The sequence below is a fragment of the Phodopus roborovskii genome, unplaced genomic scaffold (assembly GCF_943737965.1).
Source record: "Phodopus roborovskii unplaced genomic scaffold, PHOROB, whole genome shotgun sequence".
Taxonomy (NCBI): domain Eukaryota; kingdom Metazoa; phylum Chordata; class Mammalia; order Rodentia; family Cricetidae; genus Phodopus; species Phodopus roborovskii.
Genome location: NW_026126434.1, coordinates 25,485,495 through 25,503,692, shown reverse-complemented (window position 1 = coordinate 25,503,692; position 18,198 = coordinate 25,485,495). Strand labels below are relative to the sequence as shown.

Below are 18,198 nucleotides of genomic sequence, written 5' to 3'. Positions count from 1 at the left end.
GGATCTGTCTACTGAGACTCCCCATAAGTTCCTTCAAATTAACATAGCACCATTGCTTCTCTGCACTTAAGCCACCCCTCCTTTATTTTCTAAGTTAATGGCATCATAATTACCCACTTGGTCACAGCAGGCATGTCATCTTGAACTTGTTCTTCCTCCCTTCTATGTGTTCTTAAAGTTCCAAACTTCTAACAACTAAAATGTTCCTGAACTCTAACCATCCCCACTCTCCTGTCTTGAGATACCAGCGCATCCCTGCCTCTCCATTCTACTGCAGTCCATGTGGGAGGGACTGCTGATTACTTCCTGGTGATGTGCTTCATCTACTTTCCTTGGCTTTCCATTGCCAATTAAACAAACAGTGGGTCTAAACCTTTTAGAATAGAATGCCAGGCATGGTGGCACACCCCTTTAATCCCAGCACTGGAGAGGCACAGGCAGGTGGATCTTTGTGAGTTCAAGGCCAGCTTGGTCTACCTAATGAGTTCCAGGACAACCAAGTGTGGTAACATCTTGCTTGTACAAATAAAACTTGTCTGAAGAACAGAGGATGAAGCTTGCCATAAGCTAACCATAGAGGTCTGGAGATCTGTGCCGACAGGAAGTGAGATGGGTGGATAGAAAGAGGAAGTGAGATAGCTGGGCAGAGACAGGAAGTGAGATGGCTAGGCAGAGAGAGAATATAAGCGAGAAGAAACAAGAACTCACTCTCTTTTTCTGCTGAGAAGCTAATGAGGTAAGGTGGCTCTCTGATCTCTCAGCATTTTTCTCTATATCTGACTCTGGATTTTTATTATTTAAACCAATTAAGAACCCCAGTTACAACCAGGGCTGTGAAGAGAGAGCCCATCTCATGGAAGGAAAGAAGGAAGGAAGGAACGAAGGAAGGTCTAGATAACTTATCTCTAATATACTATCCCATCTCTGGTGTCACACACTAAACAGAGAAGAAACAACTCAAGGTGCTTCCAAAAGGACCATTCTATTTTAATGTTCAGCAACATTTCTTAGACTGTCTACCTAGAAAGTTCCCTTCCTCCTCACACACAGCAGAGCCCTGTGGGGTTAGACTCTATCCTCTTCTCACCTAATCTTTGAACATCCATGTGTTCCCAGTAGTCAGTTTCTCTAGTACTTTATTAATTCTCAACGTGATTAACTTATCACAACATGTAACAGCCAGTGGTTTGTCATCTCTGATTAACACTTGTATGCCAAATATATTACAGCATCTCATTCATCTATGCCCTCACAGCACCTGACAGAAGAGCTAGTTATAGCTAGCACCTCATAAATATTTGCTGAGTTGTTAAATAATGCAAAATTTGCCGGGTAACGTTACACATCTCGGTTAGCAAATTGAACCCCAGCCTTACAAACCATTCTAAAGAATTCTCTTTTTGTAGGGGAGGAGGGACAAGAGTGACACTGAATCTCATGTAGCCCTGACTGCATCAAAATCACTGTTGCAGAGGATATTGCTGACTTCCTACATCTCTTGCCTTTACATGCCATGTACTGAGACTACAAGTATGTGTTGCTACAAACAGCTCAAGAATTTTCTGATAACAAGAAAATGTTACAGATAGTTTAATATTCTCCAACAGTGCGTAATTACTGTCAGGTCTTTTTTGTCTGTGTTTCTTGGCACTGCTCTTTAAAAAGGCTTCCTTTCTAGTTAACATATTTGTATTTTTGTCTCCCGATCAGCAGTTATTGTTTAGCAGGGCGCTGTGAGAGACAATCTCAATGGAAACTGTGTCACTGAGTATGGTTAGATGATGACTTTGGTTACATATTTCTGTAAATATCCAGAACAGCAGCCTAGACCCATTAGATAGATTTTGGGGGCTGAACCATGCAGTATTCACAACCTAGGATAAATGCATAGGGATGAAGCATTTACTCCAAAAATTGAAGGATATAGACATCTGACCCAGGCTCAACTAGATATCCTTTAAGTAAATATAACAGTAAATTTGAAGCATGGCATAATGGCTCTTATTTGCATTCCCAGTAATCAGGAAGCAGAGTCAGGAGGCTCATAGTAAGTCTGAAGCCAACATGGTCTACATCAGCCAGGGCTATACATGGTAAGACCCTATCTAAAAAAGAAACAAAAGGTGTTTCAAAAGAGCAACACTTGTAACTTATTCCTGTCTTAGACTTTATTCTAATTTATACCACCCCATTCCCCATACTTGATTTGCTGTTGCTGTGATAAAACACTGATAAAAACCAATTTGGGGAAGGGTTTATTTTGTTGACAGGTTAATTTTCCATCATCAAAGAAAGCCAAGGCTGGAACCTGGAGGCAGGAGCCAGATGTTGTTTACAGAATTGCCTTCTACAACCCAGGACCACCTGCCAGGTTCTGTGGGGGGAGGGGAAGGATCAGGTAGGAGGCACTCCTATATCACCTATCACTTTAAAAAATGTCCCCACAGACTATACACAAGCCAATATGATGGAAGCAATTCATCAACAGGGATTTCCTCTTCCCAGGGATTCTAATTTGTGCCAGGCTGGCAAAAACTAACCACAGGCTCTACCCTATTATTAACGGCAGATCTGGAACACTTCCCCTCCCACCCTGTTAAATATTCTCTATTTCTGTTTAAGAAAACTTTTTCTGCTCCAGTCACATGTCTCAAAATATCCCTCCACCATCCAATAACAAATTCTTACCCCAGGACTTCTTAATGCTTTCCTAAATCCAACTTTGCACTTCTTTTAAAGGCCAGTCATAATCTTACCTTCCAGAGCTCCCTATCTCTGACCTCCTCTTGTCTAAATTTCTCCTATTATAGTCCCATCTGATACTACTACCTCATTTAGTTCCATGATTCTTTTACATACACAGGCTTTCTCTTCCTGACTGGACTGTTCATTGTTAAAAGAGAAAAGCTGGTCATCCTCTCGCTAATTTAGCACAACTCTAGAAAGAAAGAAGCTGTAGCATTAACTATGTGAGGGCTAAGACTAAATGTTTCTCTAGTATTGACAAATCATTTATGCACAGTGTGACGCTGAATCCACTGTGTGTCTACTCTTTAGCATGCGGGTTTTCTAGGAAACACGGGCAGAAAAGGAAAGCAGATGACTCTAGTTCCAAACGTTCGTAAATGAAGAGTGGATCTGGAGTATTCGGCTTCACAGAGTGAGCTTTACTAATGTGAGAACTCCAGATGCCATTCTTGACAAAGCCTCGGTTATAAAACTGAATCTCTGGATGGAAAATGAAGTTATGTCACCCGGTTCTTATGCATACATCATGATTAAATGTCACTGTTGCCTAACTTGTCACTGGTTCTAGGCATTGTCTTCAACAAGTAAGGGGGGGGGGACGATTTCTTCCGTTTGTCTACATTACTCCTCCATCACCAAGGATGGTTTGGGCCACCACCACACATCCAACTCAGTAGAGTCCAGCACACTAAGACAGTACTGACTGGTGGCTAGCTTCATCTTTTTACTCCAGCTTCACCATTCAAGCCCACACGTGGAATGCAATCTATATTTTCATACGATTAATAACAGCCTGCACTGCTTCCGGGGAAAATAAACGCAAAAGGCAGAGCTGCCCTACCCTTGAGGCCCTTGCAATGGTCCAAAACACAGCACAGTACTCTCGGAAAGACATACAGGAGCAGTTTTGAGTCTATGAGGAAGTAACAATACTGAATGGGTATGGTCCTCTGGCTTTAAAATGTGTACCAACACCGGATTAAAAAAAAAAAAAAAAAAAAAAAAAAGGTCAGAGAAGCACGTGAGCATACACGTGAGGCTGGAAGATCCAGGCAACAAGTTGGCCACCCTACACTGACAGGTTGCCTTCCCCCAGGTCGTGGGTGTGCCCGAATGTCGCGCAGGCAGAGACTCAAAAGTCTCCCGTAACTACGCTCCTTTTATAAGACCCGCCAGGATAGAACCGACAAAGCCCCTCGCGGTTAGTCCAAAACTTTGTGAACCCCAAGGGTCCCCATTTCCGCGTTTGTCAGGCTTGCACAGTCGCATCTCTTGTCCTGGCGCGAGGCTGCTGAGGAACGCGGGCTTCTCCCGCTTCGAATTCCTCAGTGGAGGGGAAACTGGCAGCGACATCCCGGAATCCAGTCACTCGTCCCTCCGCACCATTCTCCAGCGCGCCCCCAACAGCGCCAGGCCCGGGAACTGACCCTCTTCAGCCCCCGTCCCCGCCCCCGGAACCAGGGGCGTGGAGCGGCGCGCACGGGTACGGCGGGGGAGGGGGGAGTGCGCGTGTCCGCGCCCGCGCCCGAGCCGCGCAGCAGGTGCGGCCCCGCCCCACCTCCCCGAGCGGCCCCGGAGGCGACTCACCCCGACGATATTCCTCAGCGACCTAGCCGCCGCCACACACGTCTCTTCCGCCCGCAGCGACCCTGCCTCGTGGCCACCGCCCCCTCGACCGCCGCCTTCCCCGCCGCCGCCGTCGCGGCGCGCGCCCGCCTTCACGCACACCGCCGTGGCCGCGCACGCGCTTTGCGCGCTGGCGTCACTTAGCAACGGATCAACTGTAGGCCGGTAGGACCCAGGATCTCAGGGCCCCGGGGCGCCTCAGTCGGGGTCTTGCGGCGAGTCTCCGCCCGTCCGAGCCACTGCCCCTCCTGAACTGGGCCCTCAGGGTGTGGCTGCCCTGCCAGCACCTGGCTCAGGGTAAGTCACGTCATCACACGTCACTGAATAGCGTCATCGGTCGCGTCACTGCGCATGGGGAAGAGCCGGAGCGCTTCTAAGAGAAAGCTATAAGCTTCTTTAGTTAGTCGCCTACCTGGTGGACAGTCGGCTAGGTGCGAAAAAGTTCTACAGGGAGAAAGAGTGAGCCAAGAGAGCCATTAACGGCACGACGGTGCTATGAAGGCCACGCCTGGAACGCCATGACTCAGTTTCCTCGTTCTGAAAAGTAATACCCTGCCTGCCTGCCTGTCTGCCTGCACTAGAAAGGTGTGAATTTAAGACGAAATAATGTGTACAAGGCTGCCGGGGAACCTGGTTTCATTCGGATTTCCGATTTCAAGGCCCTGGCAGAAATCGGGACATAACCACTCACCCATTTACCATCCAGGACTACTGAATGTAAAGTATAAAGCCCATTAGACTTCATCTTTCACATAAGAAGAAACGATAGAACAAGGAAAGTGGGGGCTGTGGACTTGGAAGCCATAGAAATAGGGACTTAATTGGGTTCGACGATTTGAAGACGAAGACAATATCCTGGCAAAGACACCTTAAATAGGAAGTGAAAATGAACGGAAAAGCAAGGGCTGGGCCAGGGAAGCCCATCTGAGTCCATTGTAGTACCCTAGAGAAGTGATCTTAGAACAGCAAGGCACTGGGATGAGAATGAAAACATGGAGGCCAGGATTCTAGTATGGGTGCTGAGATAGGTGGTAGTGACGTTGTCTAGCAAAATGGAAAGAAAGTTGCCTTTATGTCCGAGTTAACTAAATGACAACGGCATTCCTGACCGATGGCTATGGTAGAACAATGCATTTGTGCAGAAATATGTTGGTTGGGGAAACATACTCCTCTCAAATCTTTCATGTGGGATGATGTTAATTTAATACTTCTAGCTTTTGCTTCACATGTTCCCAGTGTACTTTTCCTTAGAGAACTGACTTCCAGATTGGTAAATTTAACAGAATAAGCTGGACATGGGAAGTCTCTAAAGAAACTGTTAGTGTGTGGTGGGATAAAGATGCCTACTCTGGGGGTACAAAGCAAATCCTGGGGTTTAGCAAAAGAAACTGCCCAAAGGAAATACCCAATTCTACCTTTGTGAATTGTTTTACAGAATGATATTTCCCACAGACAGTCCCCCATCTCCATAATCTACTACTATGTTCTGTAATGTGACAGAAGGGAGTTTGCAGATAACAGTTCAGTTAAGGACATGGGATGCACCGAATTGCCCCCCTAGGATGGGGACAAGAACATAAGAGTTGGAAAGGGCATATGAAGGAAGTACAGGTCACAGAGATTTGAAGATAGTGCCCAGTTAGCCTTGAAAATGGATGATATTTTGCTTATAATCTAACAAATAAAGCTTGCCTGAAGATCAGAGTGCAAAGCTTACCACACTAGTTAGCCATAGAGGCCAAGCAGTAGTGGCACACACCTTTAATCCCAGCACTTGGAAGACAGAGGCAGACGGATCTCTGTTAGTTCAAGGCCTAGGCTACAAGAAATTGATCCAGTCTAAAAGAGAAGCAGCTCACACAAAAGTGTTCCCAACAATTGGAGTGGCATGACTTTAATCCCAGCACTAGAGAGGAATATAAGGCAGAAGGAAACTGGAGCTCAGTGCAGTCTGGAGATGCAATCTGAGGACAGGATCACCATTTGGTCTGAGCATTGGGAGAGGCAAGAGCTCTCTAGTGAATGGCCATTTTGCTTTTCTGATCTTCAGCTTTAACCCCAATATCTGTCTCTGTATTTTTATTATGAATACCAACTAGGATTTATGCTACACAGGCAGTCTATACAAACTGGAAAGGGCAAGCAACTGAATTCTTGAATTTCAGACTTTTGATTTCTAGAACACTAACATGAATGTTGTTAAGCCTCTCAGTTTGTATTAACTTATCCCAACAGCTATAAGAAACTAGCACATTCAATAATAAAGATGACAGTCTCTTGAAGCATTCTCCTTTATCTAGAAAAGAAAAAGCACACAGTTTGTCAGGCTGCTTCACAGACTAAGCACTGTGACTATGGTGTGATGAAGGGGCCCTCAACATTTAGAGGAAAATGTCAAACAGCCAAATAACACAGGTCTGTGACTGATGAGAGAAACTTAGTGACCGGTCCTGAAATCATTAACATGTGTGCCCTTGAAATGGCTTGTGGGAACCTGGCCTTTGTTTTCTTTTTGCTTCCTGGTCATGAGGTGAATGGTTTTGCTCTGACATGCACTCTGTCACTCCACACACCTAAAACAATGGAGCCAGTGGATACCAGACTGAAACGTCTGCAACTGTGACCTGTAGCACACATGGTTATCTCATGTTTTTGTTTTGTTAAGGTGATGATGGGAAACTATCATGCCACTGGAAAGAGATATGCATACAAGTCCACTCAGTTACAAATGCCAAGTGAGCAAATTTACTCAGGGTTTCTGGGCAGGGAAATGAAGTGGGAACATGGTTATGCAACTCAGTTATATAACTGGTATCACCTATAAAGAGAGACACATCAGTTATCCAGAGTGGCCCAAGGGTTTGTGACTTCCAACTCATAAAGAAAAGTGTCTGTTGCTCATGAAAGGGACAGAGAAAATCACACAACACTGTTTATAACAGCAGTCTTAAAAGTCCAACTAAGGCCATCTCACCAACACTTGAGAGTTAGTCTGAGCTGTGCCACTCTGTCCAGACAACTGTGGCTATCACTTATTTATGTAAGCTGTTCACTTTGGAGGAGAGGTAAGCAGGTGGGTAGACTGCTAGTTGCCATGAATGAGCTTTTTTTTTTTTTTTTAATTGGTTTGGTTTGTTTTTATTTGTTTGTTTGTTAAGGTGTAGGCATACTATAGCAGAGTACATAAGGGTAAAACAGTTACTAGACCAAGGCTTAGACTCATGACAGGCGGTCCCTTTCTAGGGAACCTTCTGTTGGAACCCTGATTTAAATGTTCTTTCTTTATACTGTTAATGTAACACCCATGCATTGTAGCATTTATTGTAATAATGATGCTTACATGCCAGGCACACAGTTCCTGCACCTGCTGCTTATGTTTCAATATATTATAGGCCTCATGAGCTCATTCAAGTCTTAAGACAGCGCTTTGAGGTAGGTGATATTATTAATTCCAATACTTACAAACCAAGAAGCTACATCACAGAAAGTAATCACTCAAGTTGACAAAATTAATAAGAGATATATTAAGCCGGGATTCCCAATGCTAGCACCCATTTATTGTCACTATTCATGCCATGTAGATAACATGGCTTACACAACTCATGCCTAAGGTTCATTTTTTCCCCCCAAGGGGTATGTTTTGTATGTGATCCTCCCAGGTAGATTTATTAAACAGTCACTTTGCTGGTAGCTCTACATTTTATAAAAGCCCATTCAGATTTTCTTACAGTCAAGAGTGAGCAATGAGGTGGGGCAGATGGCTCAGGGGTTAAGAGCATGCACTGCTTTTGCAGAGGATCTGTGTTTGGATCCCAGCACCCATATGGAGCAGCTCACTGCCTGTAACACCTGTTCTAGGGATCCAATACTCTCTTCTGGACACCAAACTTCTGTAGTCACATGTGCACATACCCACACAGAGATAACACATGTATACTAATACTTATATACTAATGTATATACCAGTATTTTCTTGAAAGGAAAAAAAATTAATCCAAACCTTCCATCATCCTGCAACATAGCATTTCAATACCTAAATAGCTCAAGCAGATGGTTAATGTTCTGTACCCCACTTAGCAGATTTTGCCATGTGGTATAACAGACACATCCAGCATTGTCAGACTTGAAATCTATTAATCTCTAAGTATTGGCAAATAAAATGAACTTTTAAAAAAGAGAAAATAACTTGTGAGTTTACAGACCTTCTGCTCTACTATGTAAAACTTGATCTTGAACACTTTTCCCCCTTTATTTTTGAATACCTAGTTTTATGAAAATTCCTAGTTTGCCTGTGCCCAGCTACTACCATAGAGACAGGAATGGTCATGTAAAGTTGACAGCCCCCACATGAGGTGGCTTACTGTTCATAAAAAACTGTCAACCTCCTTCCCATCTGCTGATATTACTGAATTCTAACAGTGTGTATCTGTCTTTAGCCAAGCACATGATGCTAGCTTGAACCACAGAAAGCATGTTTGTCCATATTTTCCTGAACCCATGCCCGCAAATTTTCACACCCACTGCCATGAGTGTTGCACCAACTTGGCAAATATCATGCCTCCCCAGAAGGAACAGCCCCCCCCCCAGAATCTATGAATGTCTGTCCTGTAAGACTTACTGTGGACTTGATGGCTTTCCGTTCCCCACAGCCTCCAGTTTAAACATTCGTTTCTTGGTCTCAAGTTACATTTTAAGAACTCAGTAGATACTGGGTTGGACTGTTCATGTATGGAACTTTTGTGTTATTGCAGAAAGTTCTGTTGGATTGTGCTGGTCTCGAAATTCTCTAGATATGAGAATCAGGCAGAGTGTAAGAATGGCTTGGATACATTGATACCTGTCACCAGAAATTCTCTTTGGAGAGTTCTGAGGAAGTCTCCTTTTGTTGCTGTTTGACAAACACCCATAGGTAGCTCTGATACAGAACATGCATATGCTTCCCTAAGGAAAACCAGTGTAGGGTAAGGGGGAAGATGCTTTAGATCCTCAGGTTTGTCCTAGTTTAGTATTGTAAAATTAAATAGCTGCTAAAAAACAGAAGTTTTTAAACCTTTGCCAGAAAAAGTGCTAAGGCAAATGTTTAAAAAAAAAAAGAAAATGGGCAAAAGAACCAAGTCTGCTTTGCATAAAATAGAAAAGTGCAGATTGCCAAAGAAGCATGAAAAGGCATCCCGTTTCACTTGTCCTCAGGGTATTGAGTCAAAGAAGACTCTGAACCTCTACACCTTCCTTGGAAAAGGAGTGTGTCAATATGTATTCCAATTGAAATGTACCTGCTTGTAGATGTTGCAGGGAGCCCATTCTCCCTGAAATTTGCAGGTGTAAAACACACATACACTGAAAATATTTACTCTGATACTAGCTGCATTTCTATTTATTGTTTTATTTTTGTTTGGTTTTGGAGACAGGGTTTCTCTATGTATCCTTGACTGCCCTGGAACTCACTCTGTAGACCAGGCTGGCCCCAAACTCACAGAGATCCACCTACCTCTGCCTCCCAAGTGCTGGGATTAAAGGTATGAGCCACCACTGCCACCACCACCACAACCCTACCTATCCCTCACCCCCACCCCCAGCAAGTGGCTGCATTTTTAAAAATTAAATAAAATGGAAGCACCTAGAGTTTCTTCAGTAGGGAAGTTAGCTGAGTGATTATGAAATATACTATGGAGTACTTTTCAGCTAATAAAGAGAAAGACATGCATATACTGAATTGTAAAGGTGCAACTTGCATTTTAGGGAAAGATGATTCCCCCTCCTGGGTCTCCAGAGAGGCTGGGGTCACAGACATGCTCACCACACTGACTCACAGCTCTGCTGCAGGGCACTAGTTGTGTAGTGGTTCTGTGTGTGGTTCAGGAGCAGCAGCACATGGCAATTCTTCATAAATGCATGTTGCAACAAACCAGACCCTCTGAAGCCTAGGATGAAAGCCTGCTCGGCTAGGTGAAGGCCAGAAGTCTCTTTCAACCAACCGTCATGGTTTAGATCAGACTGCCCTGCAAAACCCCACACTGAAGGCTTGATCCTCTGTGCAGCTGTATAAAGAGACAGCCTGTGGAAGGTGACTGGATCACAAGACCTCTGACCTACTAATAAGTGGGTCTACTTATAGACTCAAAGCTTACTGGGTTTGGAGAATAAATTTTGTAATAAAAATAAGATCTATCTTTGCCTCTTAGCTATTACCAAACAAGAAACTCTCCTCACCACACTATCCCTGCCTCAACAGGCCCAGAACAAGCAGGCCCTCAGACTAAAACCTCTGAAACCACCTCTGGGGATGGAAGGGTTTGGCTTAGGAGATGGAGCACTTGCTGCTTTTGCAGAGGACCAGGGTTGAGCTTCCAGCACCCACATGGGGCAGATCACAACCTCCTGTAACTACAGTTCCCGGTGATCCAGCGCCCTCTTCTGGCCTCAACAGGCAACCCCCACACACACACCAAATAAAAACCCATCTTCATAAATTATCTCTTCTTGGTATTGTATTTTTAGTGACAGAAAGCTGAACATAACTACGCCATCATGTTTTTGTTTTGTTTTGTTTCTAATAGCTTTACTAGAATATGAGTCTGTTTAAAGAGCACAGTTGAATGGATTTTAATGTGTCCACAAGGCTTTGCAAATGTCTATTCCAACTTCAAACCTTTTCAGTGCAACAAAAAGAAATCCCAACCCTTTGTCAGTCACTTCCGTATTCCCCACCCCTCATTCCAGCCCCAGGCAACAAGTAATCTGCTTCCGGTCCCTGTAGACTTGGCAGCTCCAGACATTTCAGAGGAACAGAACCATCCAGTCTGTGGTCCTTTGTGGCTGGCTTCTTTCATACACTGTCGTTTCCTCTTGAGGGTTACGATATGCCAGCATCTGAAAGGGGCTGCTTTAGGATAGAAATAAAAAGGGAGCAGTCAGTCAGAGTGTGACAGACCAAGGACATAAAAAGAAGAAAGCCCTGATCGGGAGATAGAAAGAGGCGTAAGGCCAGAAGGGCACATAAACGGCAAACATGAAAGGCGTTTCTCCATGTGGGAAAATAAGATTATCAGTGTTGTTCCCAAAGTCTAAGAAGACCGAGACACACGTAGGCCAAATAGTATTGTGCATTAATTAATTATACTTCTGTGTTTGCTGTGCCTGTTACAGCTTTAATCTTTTTATCTCCTTAACTGATTTTATCAAAGAGATGATAGGTAAGGCCATGAAAGTGAGAGCCATGACTGAAGAAAGACGAGACTGCAAAAAGGGCAATGCTGAGAACTGAGTATTAAAGGGATATTTTCTGTTCCAGGCACAGACACAAAACAGTTCCCATTATCTCCCCCTCCCCCTCTCCCTTGAACCTGGTGCTCACCTTTACCAATGGAGTCAGATCTTCTGTCTGGAATCAGCTCCCTTTTTAATCTCATCTGTAGTAAAAGAGAAGAGAACCTGGACACAGAACAGTTAGGCAACTATCAGCATCGTGTACTCCAGGCTGTCTGGCCTGCCAGCTTCTGGGCCATTCCCTGTCTCCTCCTCCCATCTCATCACAGGAGTTATGGGATTACAGATGCATGCCACCATATCCAAGCCCCCCACCACTGCCTTATTTTTAAATGTAGGTTCCAGCTTGTATGGCTACTGTTTTTAGCCTCTTAGTTATCTCCCCAGTCCCTAAAACAAAAATCCTTTTAATAAGCGGAGTGTGTTCTCCAGTGACTAACTGTTCTCCATGGTAAGGAGATAGCAACATGATTGATCCAAAGGGACTGCTTTGTTCTAACCTACAGAGTGTTCCTCTTGTCACTCTTCTTCCATATTAGGTAGTTTCCTTTGGGGCAGGAGCATTGTTTTTAACTGAAGTCTAACAGGACCAGTGAGGCACACAAACACAACTTGTTAGACTTTCACAGTGTACCCTAGCAAAATGAAAAAAAGAAAACATTGGAACATTGTGTGCACCATCCCCCCAGGTCCCTATGGTTCCAGTTAACTCTCATCCACTCTTTCCCAGAGGTGACTGTAATATCCATCCTTCTGAGAAGTGAACATGGTGGACGAACAGCTTATGTACTGGCAGAAAACCTATCAGACACAGAGCTGAAAGTAGGAAGTACCGTGACATAACTAAGTTTCTTAATTCAATAGGAAGAAAGGTCCCACTGTGATAGATGACTAGCAAAGCCAAAGGGGCAGATGATGAAAAGTTATGGAGAGAGCTATGAGAACATGGACTATAAAGGGAAAGCCAATAGGCAGCCAGCCGATGTCTGCTCTCCCTATACTCTCAAAAGAAATCAAAGATGGGTGAAAAAAGACCAACGGCCACTCATCCAAAACTTACAAATGCTTACCCAAGCTGGGCAATGGTGGTGGCACACACCTTTAATCCCAGCACTTGGGAGGCAGAGGCAGGTGGATCTCTGTGAGTTCGAGACTAACTTGGTCTTCAGAGTGAGTTCTGGGACAGCTAGGGCTGTGACACAGAGAAACCCTGTCTGGAAAAAAACAACAGCAACAACAATTGCTTACCCAATTGCTTTTAAGATTCAGACTCCACTGAGAGGTTGCCAGGGAGACTGACCCCACCACATCACCTCACAGGAAGTGAATCAGTCATGATTTCCCACAATTCCCAGGAAGGATGGTACTCTCCGTTTTCCAGCTGCAATTTGCATGCTTCCTGTCACAATTCTAGGTGCTGCTTAGCCACCAATTCATGGTGAACATTGATAACTAGTGGTACCATTTTAAAGTGTGGTCCATGATTGATGAGCCTCATCAACCCCACATGGGGACTTGATAGAAATGTTCATGGTATGGCTGTAGAGGTAGCTCAGTGGTCAGGGTACCTGGTGGACAAGCATGAGGACCTACCTTGGGATCCCCAGAACCCATGTGAAAAAGCTTGGTATAGTAGCCGTTGTCATCTGTAACCCCAATACTGAGCTGGATGGAGACAAGTACATCCCAGGGGCTCAGTGACCAGCCACCTAGCTTAAATGGTGAAATACAGATTCAATGATAGTTCATGGGGTTTTTTTTTTTTTTTTTTTTTTTTTTTTAAAAACTGAGGTGTAGCAATGTAGGAAGATACCCTGATGTCAGCTCCTGGTATCCACACATTCTACTTTTCCCCTTTCCACCTCTTTCTTCCCATTTCTCACATGTCTACAGCAAATAAAAGTTCATCATAGAATCCTCTGCAGACCTGGCCCATCAGTGGGACCCAAACACAAACTCCTAGTAATTCTGATCGTGTGCCTAACTGTGAGATCCACACATGGCCATCAGATGCTAGGAATTGCCACCGGCAGATCCACATACCGTGGTTAGTATTGATTTTAAACCTAGCTTGTTCCTGTTGATACTTGGCTCTCTGCTGTTTTGCTCACTTTGCCTCCACAGATCATAATTTTTCTCAGTACAGGAACTATCTTGTATCCTCAGCCTTGTTCTACAAGGACATTTAATATGATTTTGTGCCCCCAATCATGCTGTGCACACTCCATTAAATCTTTATATCATTACATGACATGATGTTGAAATTATTAACTCACCTCTCTTCCTGTCTTGGTAACTCATGGCCCACCTCCATTCAAGCATCTAGACCACAAGCCCCTGCAGTGCTATGCAGGAAAAGTGCTCTTGACTTTGAATACCCTGAACCCTGAAGCTGTCACCTGGGAGTCAGAAGGGACAGCCCTGAAGACCAGTGAGCCCCTATGTTGTTCCATATATCATTCTGGAACTGATAAAAAGAAAAGATCATGGTCCTGGGATGTAGTTTGTCTGGGAATCTGTAAAGGCAGCCAAGCTGTCTTTGGCTTCTGGGTGATGTCAGCAGAGCGTTTGAGGGGTACTGGCTGTGAGGACTGTGCCATGAGACTATGGCTGCTCAGGAATCAGCTGAGAGTGGACAGAGCACATGAGAATGTGTCCATTTATTTCCTGAGTGTTTTTTTTTTATCTATTTCAACTTTTAAAAACTGTAAGTAGACCAAGGAAAATTTGAAGGTCACTCAATTGAATTTGATCATTTAAAATACAACTTTTCAACTACAAAGCGTTTCACACAACTTAAATCCCTCTAATCCCAGCACTTGGGGGAGGCAGAGGCAGGTAAGTAAATTCAATGCCAGCCCAGTCTACAGATGGAATTCCAGGACAGCCAGGGTTACACAGAGAAACTCTGTCTCAGAAAACCAAAAAAGAAAAGTTTGAACATCCGACAAAAGGATTTGTTGTTGTTTTGGATTTCTTTGTTTCAAGACAGGGTCTCACTGTGTAGCTCTGGCTGTCCTGGACTTCAAACTCACAGAGAACCACTTCCTCTGTCCCCCAAGTGCTGGGATTAAAGGCATGCACCACTACACCTGGATTAGACAGGCATGTTTATGATACCTCATTTTCTCAAAGGGTAAAACAACCTAAATATTAAATTAAGAAATAGTTCTCATTATTTGGAAAGTAATACCTGCCAGGCTGGAGAGATGGCTCAGCTCTTGAGAGCACTGACTGCTCTAGGGTTCAATCAATTCCCAGCATCCACATGGCAGCTCATAGCTTTCCATAACTTAGTTTCTGGGGATTCATACACCCTCACACAGATATATTAGCAGGCAAAACACCAATGCACATACATTAAAAATAAATTTTTAAAGAAAGTAACGTCATAGCTGCTCACTTTGAATAATTTGAAAAATTCACAACAATAGCAGGAAGTAGCCAGTAATGAGCCTAACTTGGTATTTCCCCCGACTTTCTGTGGTTCTTATCTTCACTAACATCAGGAGCATGATCTACACAGATTTGTTTCTGTCTCTTCACTTACTACCTTATGGCATCCTTCCATTATTCTCTTTAAGGTCTAAAATAATATTTGAATGCTTAAATGGCATTAGGAAAGTTAACATTCTATCATTATATGTATATAAAATTAATTATCTCCTCATTTGGGGGCTTTCTCCTATTTTTGCTACTGTAAAAGAGTAATGCAAGCAACAAGTTGCATTTAATTTAGAATTTAAAATCCGTGATTATTTTCTAGCATACAGAAAATACCACAGGATTAACCAAATAAAGGGAGCTGACCATTTTAATGCCTTTAAAGTCTTAAAGCCTATTGTAAATCTAATGTGCAGGTTTTTTTAATTTTAAAATTACATTTTGTGTGTGTGTGTCCTTGAGTGCAGAGGCCAGAAAAGGGTGCCAGATCCCTTAGAGCTAAAGTTTAAAAGGTAGATGTGAGTCATGAGTACCAGAAACTGAACTCGGGTCCTCTGCAAGAGCAACAACTGTTCCTAGTCTTATCTCCAGTCCTAATGTGTAGTTTGATGATATCTATGAAGTAACTATTTAATTACAGCTCTAAAAGTCCTGGATACTAGCATTTAAAAATATTCTAGAATATGCTCATTAGCATCATTTTTATGCTATTTATGCTAATATCAAGTTTATGCATTTGCTGTACAGTTTCTCTTAACTAGTGATTAGACTGAGCTGGGTCATCATTTCCTCCAACTGGTTAAGTTCACTTAACTGTCACTAGTTGGCCATTTTCTGGGTCACCTGGGTGTTATTGCTTCCTTGGTGTTATTGTGCCATTGTGTGTGTTACTAACACATTCCAATAGTTTGCCCTGTAATTTTAAGTATGCAATTTAACAAAATACTGTGTAAAACACTGTTCAGAAGGGCTTCCAAAGGCAAACAGGTCAGACAAGTAGCTGCTGATCAGAGGTTAAAAAAAAAAAACCCCTGTCCACAAGGAGGAAAGCAATGAAGTGTGGACCAAACTCATCCCTTTGTAAATGCTTCCAGGTCATACTCACTTTGAGGAAACTAGAATCAGAAATCTTGAGGCCAGTGGTTTTAGCAGGGCAGTAGTGACCCCTAGGGGTTATTCTGGAGACAGGTGGAGGCCATTTCCAGTTGGTTTTTACTAGTGGCATTTAGTGCATGAAGTGCAGGGACATTTGACATCCCAAAATGGTCTGCACAATATTTAACCCCAGAGCATTCATATAGGCAAAAGCCTGTTTTTTGTTTTGTTTTGAGTTTTTTTCTTCTCTCAAAGAAGTGAATCCTAACCAGTTTTGGGCTTCATATCTCCCCACCTCCCCCCAGCCCCCACCCCGTTTTTCAAGACAGGGTTTCTCTGTATTGCTTTGGAGTCTGTCCTGGAACTCACTCTGTAGACCAGGCTGGACTCAAGCTCACAGAGATCCACCTGCCTCTGCCTCCCGAGTGCTAGGACTAAAGGTGTGCACCACCAACACCCAGCTGGTTTTGGGCTTCACATAGTTCACTTTCTTCTAAAGAGTACAGTGTAGAAAAGGAGGTGGGCAGAGGAAAAGGGTAATTTGACCTCAGCAGGCCACAAGGTTAAGTTATTGATGCACACTGAATGCAAGTGCCCTCAATGAGAGGGCATTTTACCTGCTGTCTTCCACTTAAAGATATATAATTGCACTTTCATCATCGTCATCAAACAAAATCAGAAAACCCCACTGTGAAATAGTCTAAAATAACTAATACACCATAAAACTGTTGGTCTTGCAGAACATAAGGAGATGAGAGTTGGGCTAAGGAACCTTGGGAAATGTTTTCAATCCTTTCCCTGACAAGTGAGGGTTCCTAGGTTACTTTCTCCCTCGAGACGTCAATCTACACCCAGCACTCAGACATCCTTGATCATAAACAGTATTGACCCAAAGAGGAAAACACTAAGTGATAGAATGAGAAAGCTGGAAACATCTGGAGTGCTTGCTGTACAAAGCCTCTATCAACCCTTTCTCAATCTGCCTCAGTGCTTGCTACTTGGGCCTTTCCATGTTAGCAAACGCATCATAGGAACACAACCGTCTCCACAGTCATGTTGTCAACAGTAATTTCTATGCACTGTGCTATGGACAACTCTGGAGCCCTTCCAAACTCCTATGTCTAAACCTATTCCCCAAATGATATTTGGAGATATCCTAATTAGGGTTTTTATTGCTGTGAAAAGACATCATGACCATTGGTAACCCTTGTAAAGGAAAACATTTAATTGGGCCAGCTTACAGTTCAGAGGTTTAGTCCATTATCATGGCAGAACATGGTGGCATGCACGCAGACGTGGGGATGGAGGACCTTAAGAGTTCTACGTCTTCATCTGTAGGCAGCAGCAAGTGAAGTGTGACATTGGGCGTAGCTTGAAAATATGAGACCTCAAAGCCCATCCCCACAGTGACACACTTCCTCCAAGGCCACACCTCCTGTAACCAGGCATTCAAGTATGTAAGTCTGTGGGGGCCATACCTATTCAAACCAACACAAATGAGATCTTTGCATGCAGTTATGGTGAAGCCCTCTGCAATGGGCTGAGTGTCTGGTAAAGACAGACATGAAATAACTTCTACCATGTGAGAACACAGACAGTGCCTGTCTACAAATCAGGAAGAGGACCTTTGTCACACACTGCATCTGCTGCTGCCTCCATCTTGGATGTTTCAGCCTCCTGAAGTGTGAAAAATGTTTACAATGCCTAGTCTATGGTATTTTGGTAACATTAGCATATTATGAGCTACAATTACACAGTTTGTTAAAAAGTGAGTCTTTGGCCACTGGCTCTTTATTTAAGCCACTTGCAGTACCAATCCCAGGACATGTGTGCAGGTCTGCAGAAGACCAGCACTCTCCGTGGCTGCGCTAGAGTACTGCCATCTCACCATGGAGCAGCAAGCTTCTTCCCATCAAAACTTTCCAGGCAAGTGTATTTGAAAGTACACTGTTCAGATTCCTGCCAAGGCCTGGCCACAAACATTTTTCAATGCATGTAGTAATGAACTTAAAGAATAAG

The 18,198-nt window shown here is 43.6% G+C and overlaps 1 protein-coding gene across 2 annotated transcripts in view; it reads right to left on the bottom strand.

Annotated features, from left to right (window-relative positions):
- Btbd9 (BTB domain containing 9) overlaps nucleotides 1-4,592 on the bottom strand; it is a 342,942-nt gene extending 338,350 nt beyond the window's left edge. Inside the window, exon 1 of one of the 2 annotated variants that reach the window (XM_051187069.1) lies at nucleotides 4,336-4,592. Coding sequence is in view for 1 of the 2 variants with exons in the window: in XM_051187068.1 (XP_051043025.1) it covers nucleotides 3,590-3,643 (54 nt within the window). In the remaining variant the exon portion in view is untranslated. Of the gene's footprint in view, nucleotides 1-3,589; nucleotides 3,659-4,335 lie in introns of those variants that run through there. The other variant, XM_051187068.1, reaches the window with a different exon arrangement.
- Nucleotides 4,593-18,198: the final 13,606 nt, after the last annotated feature.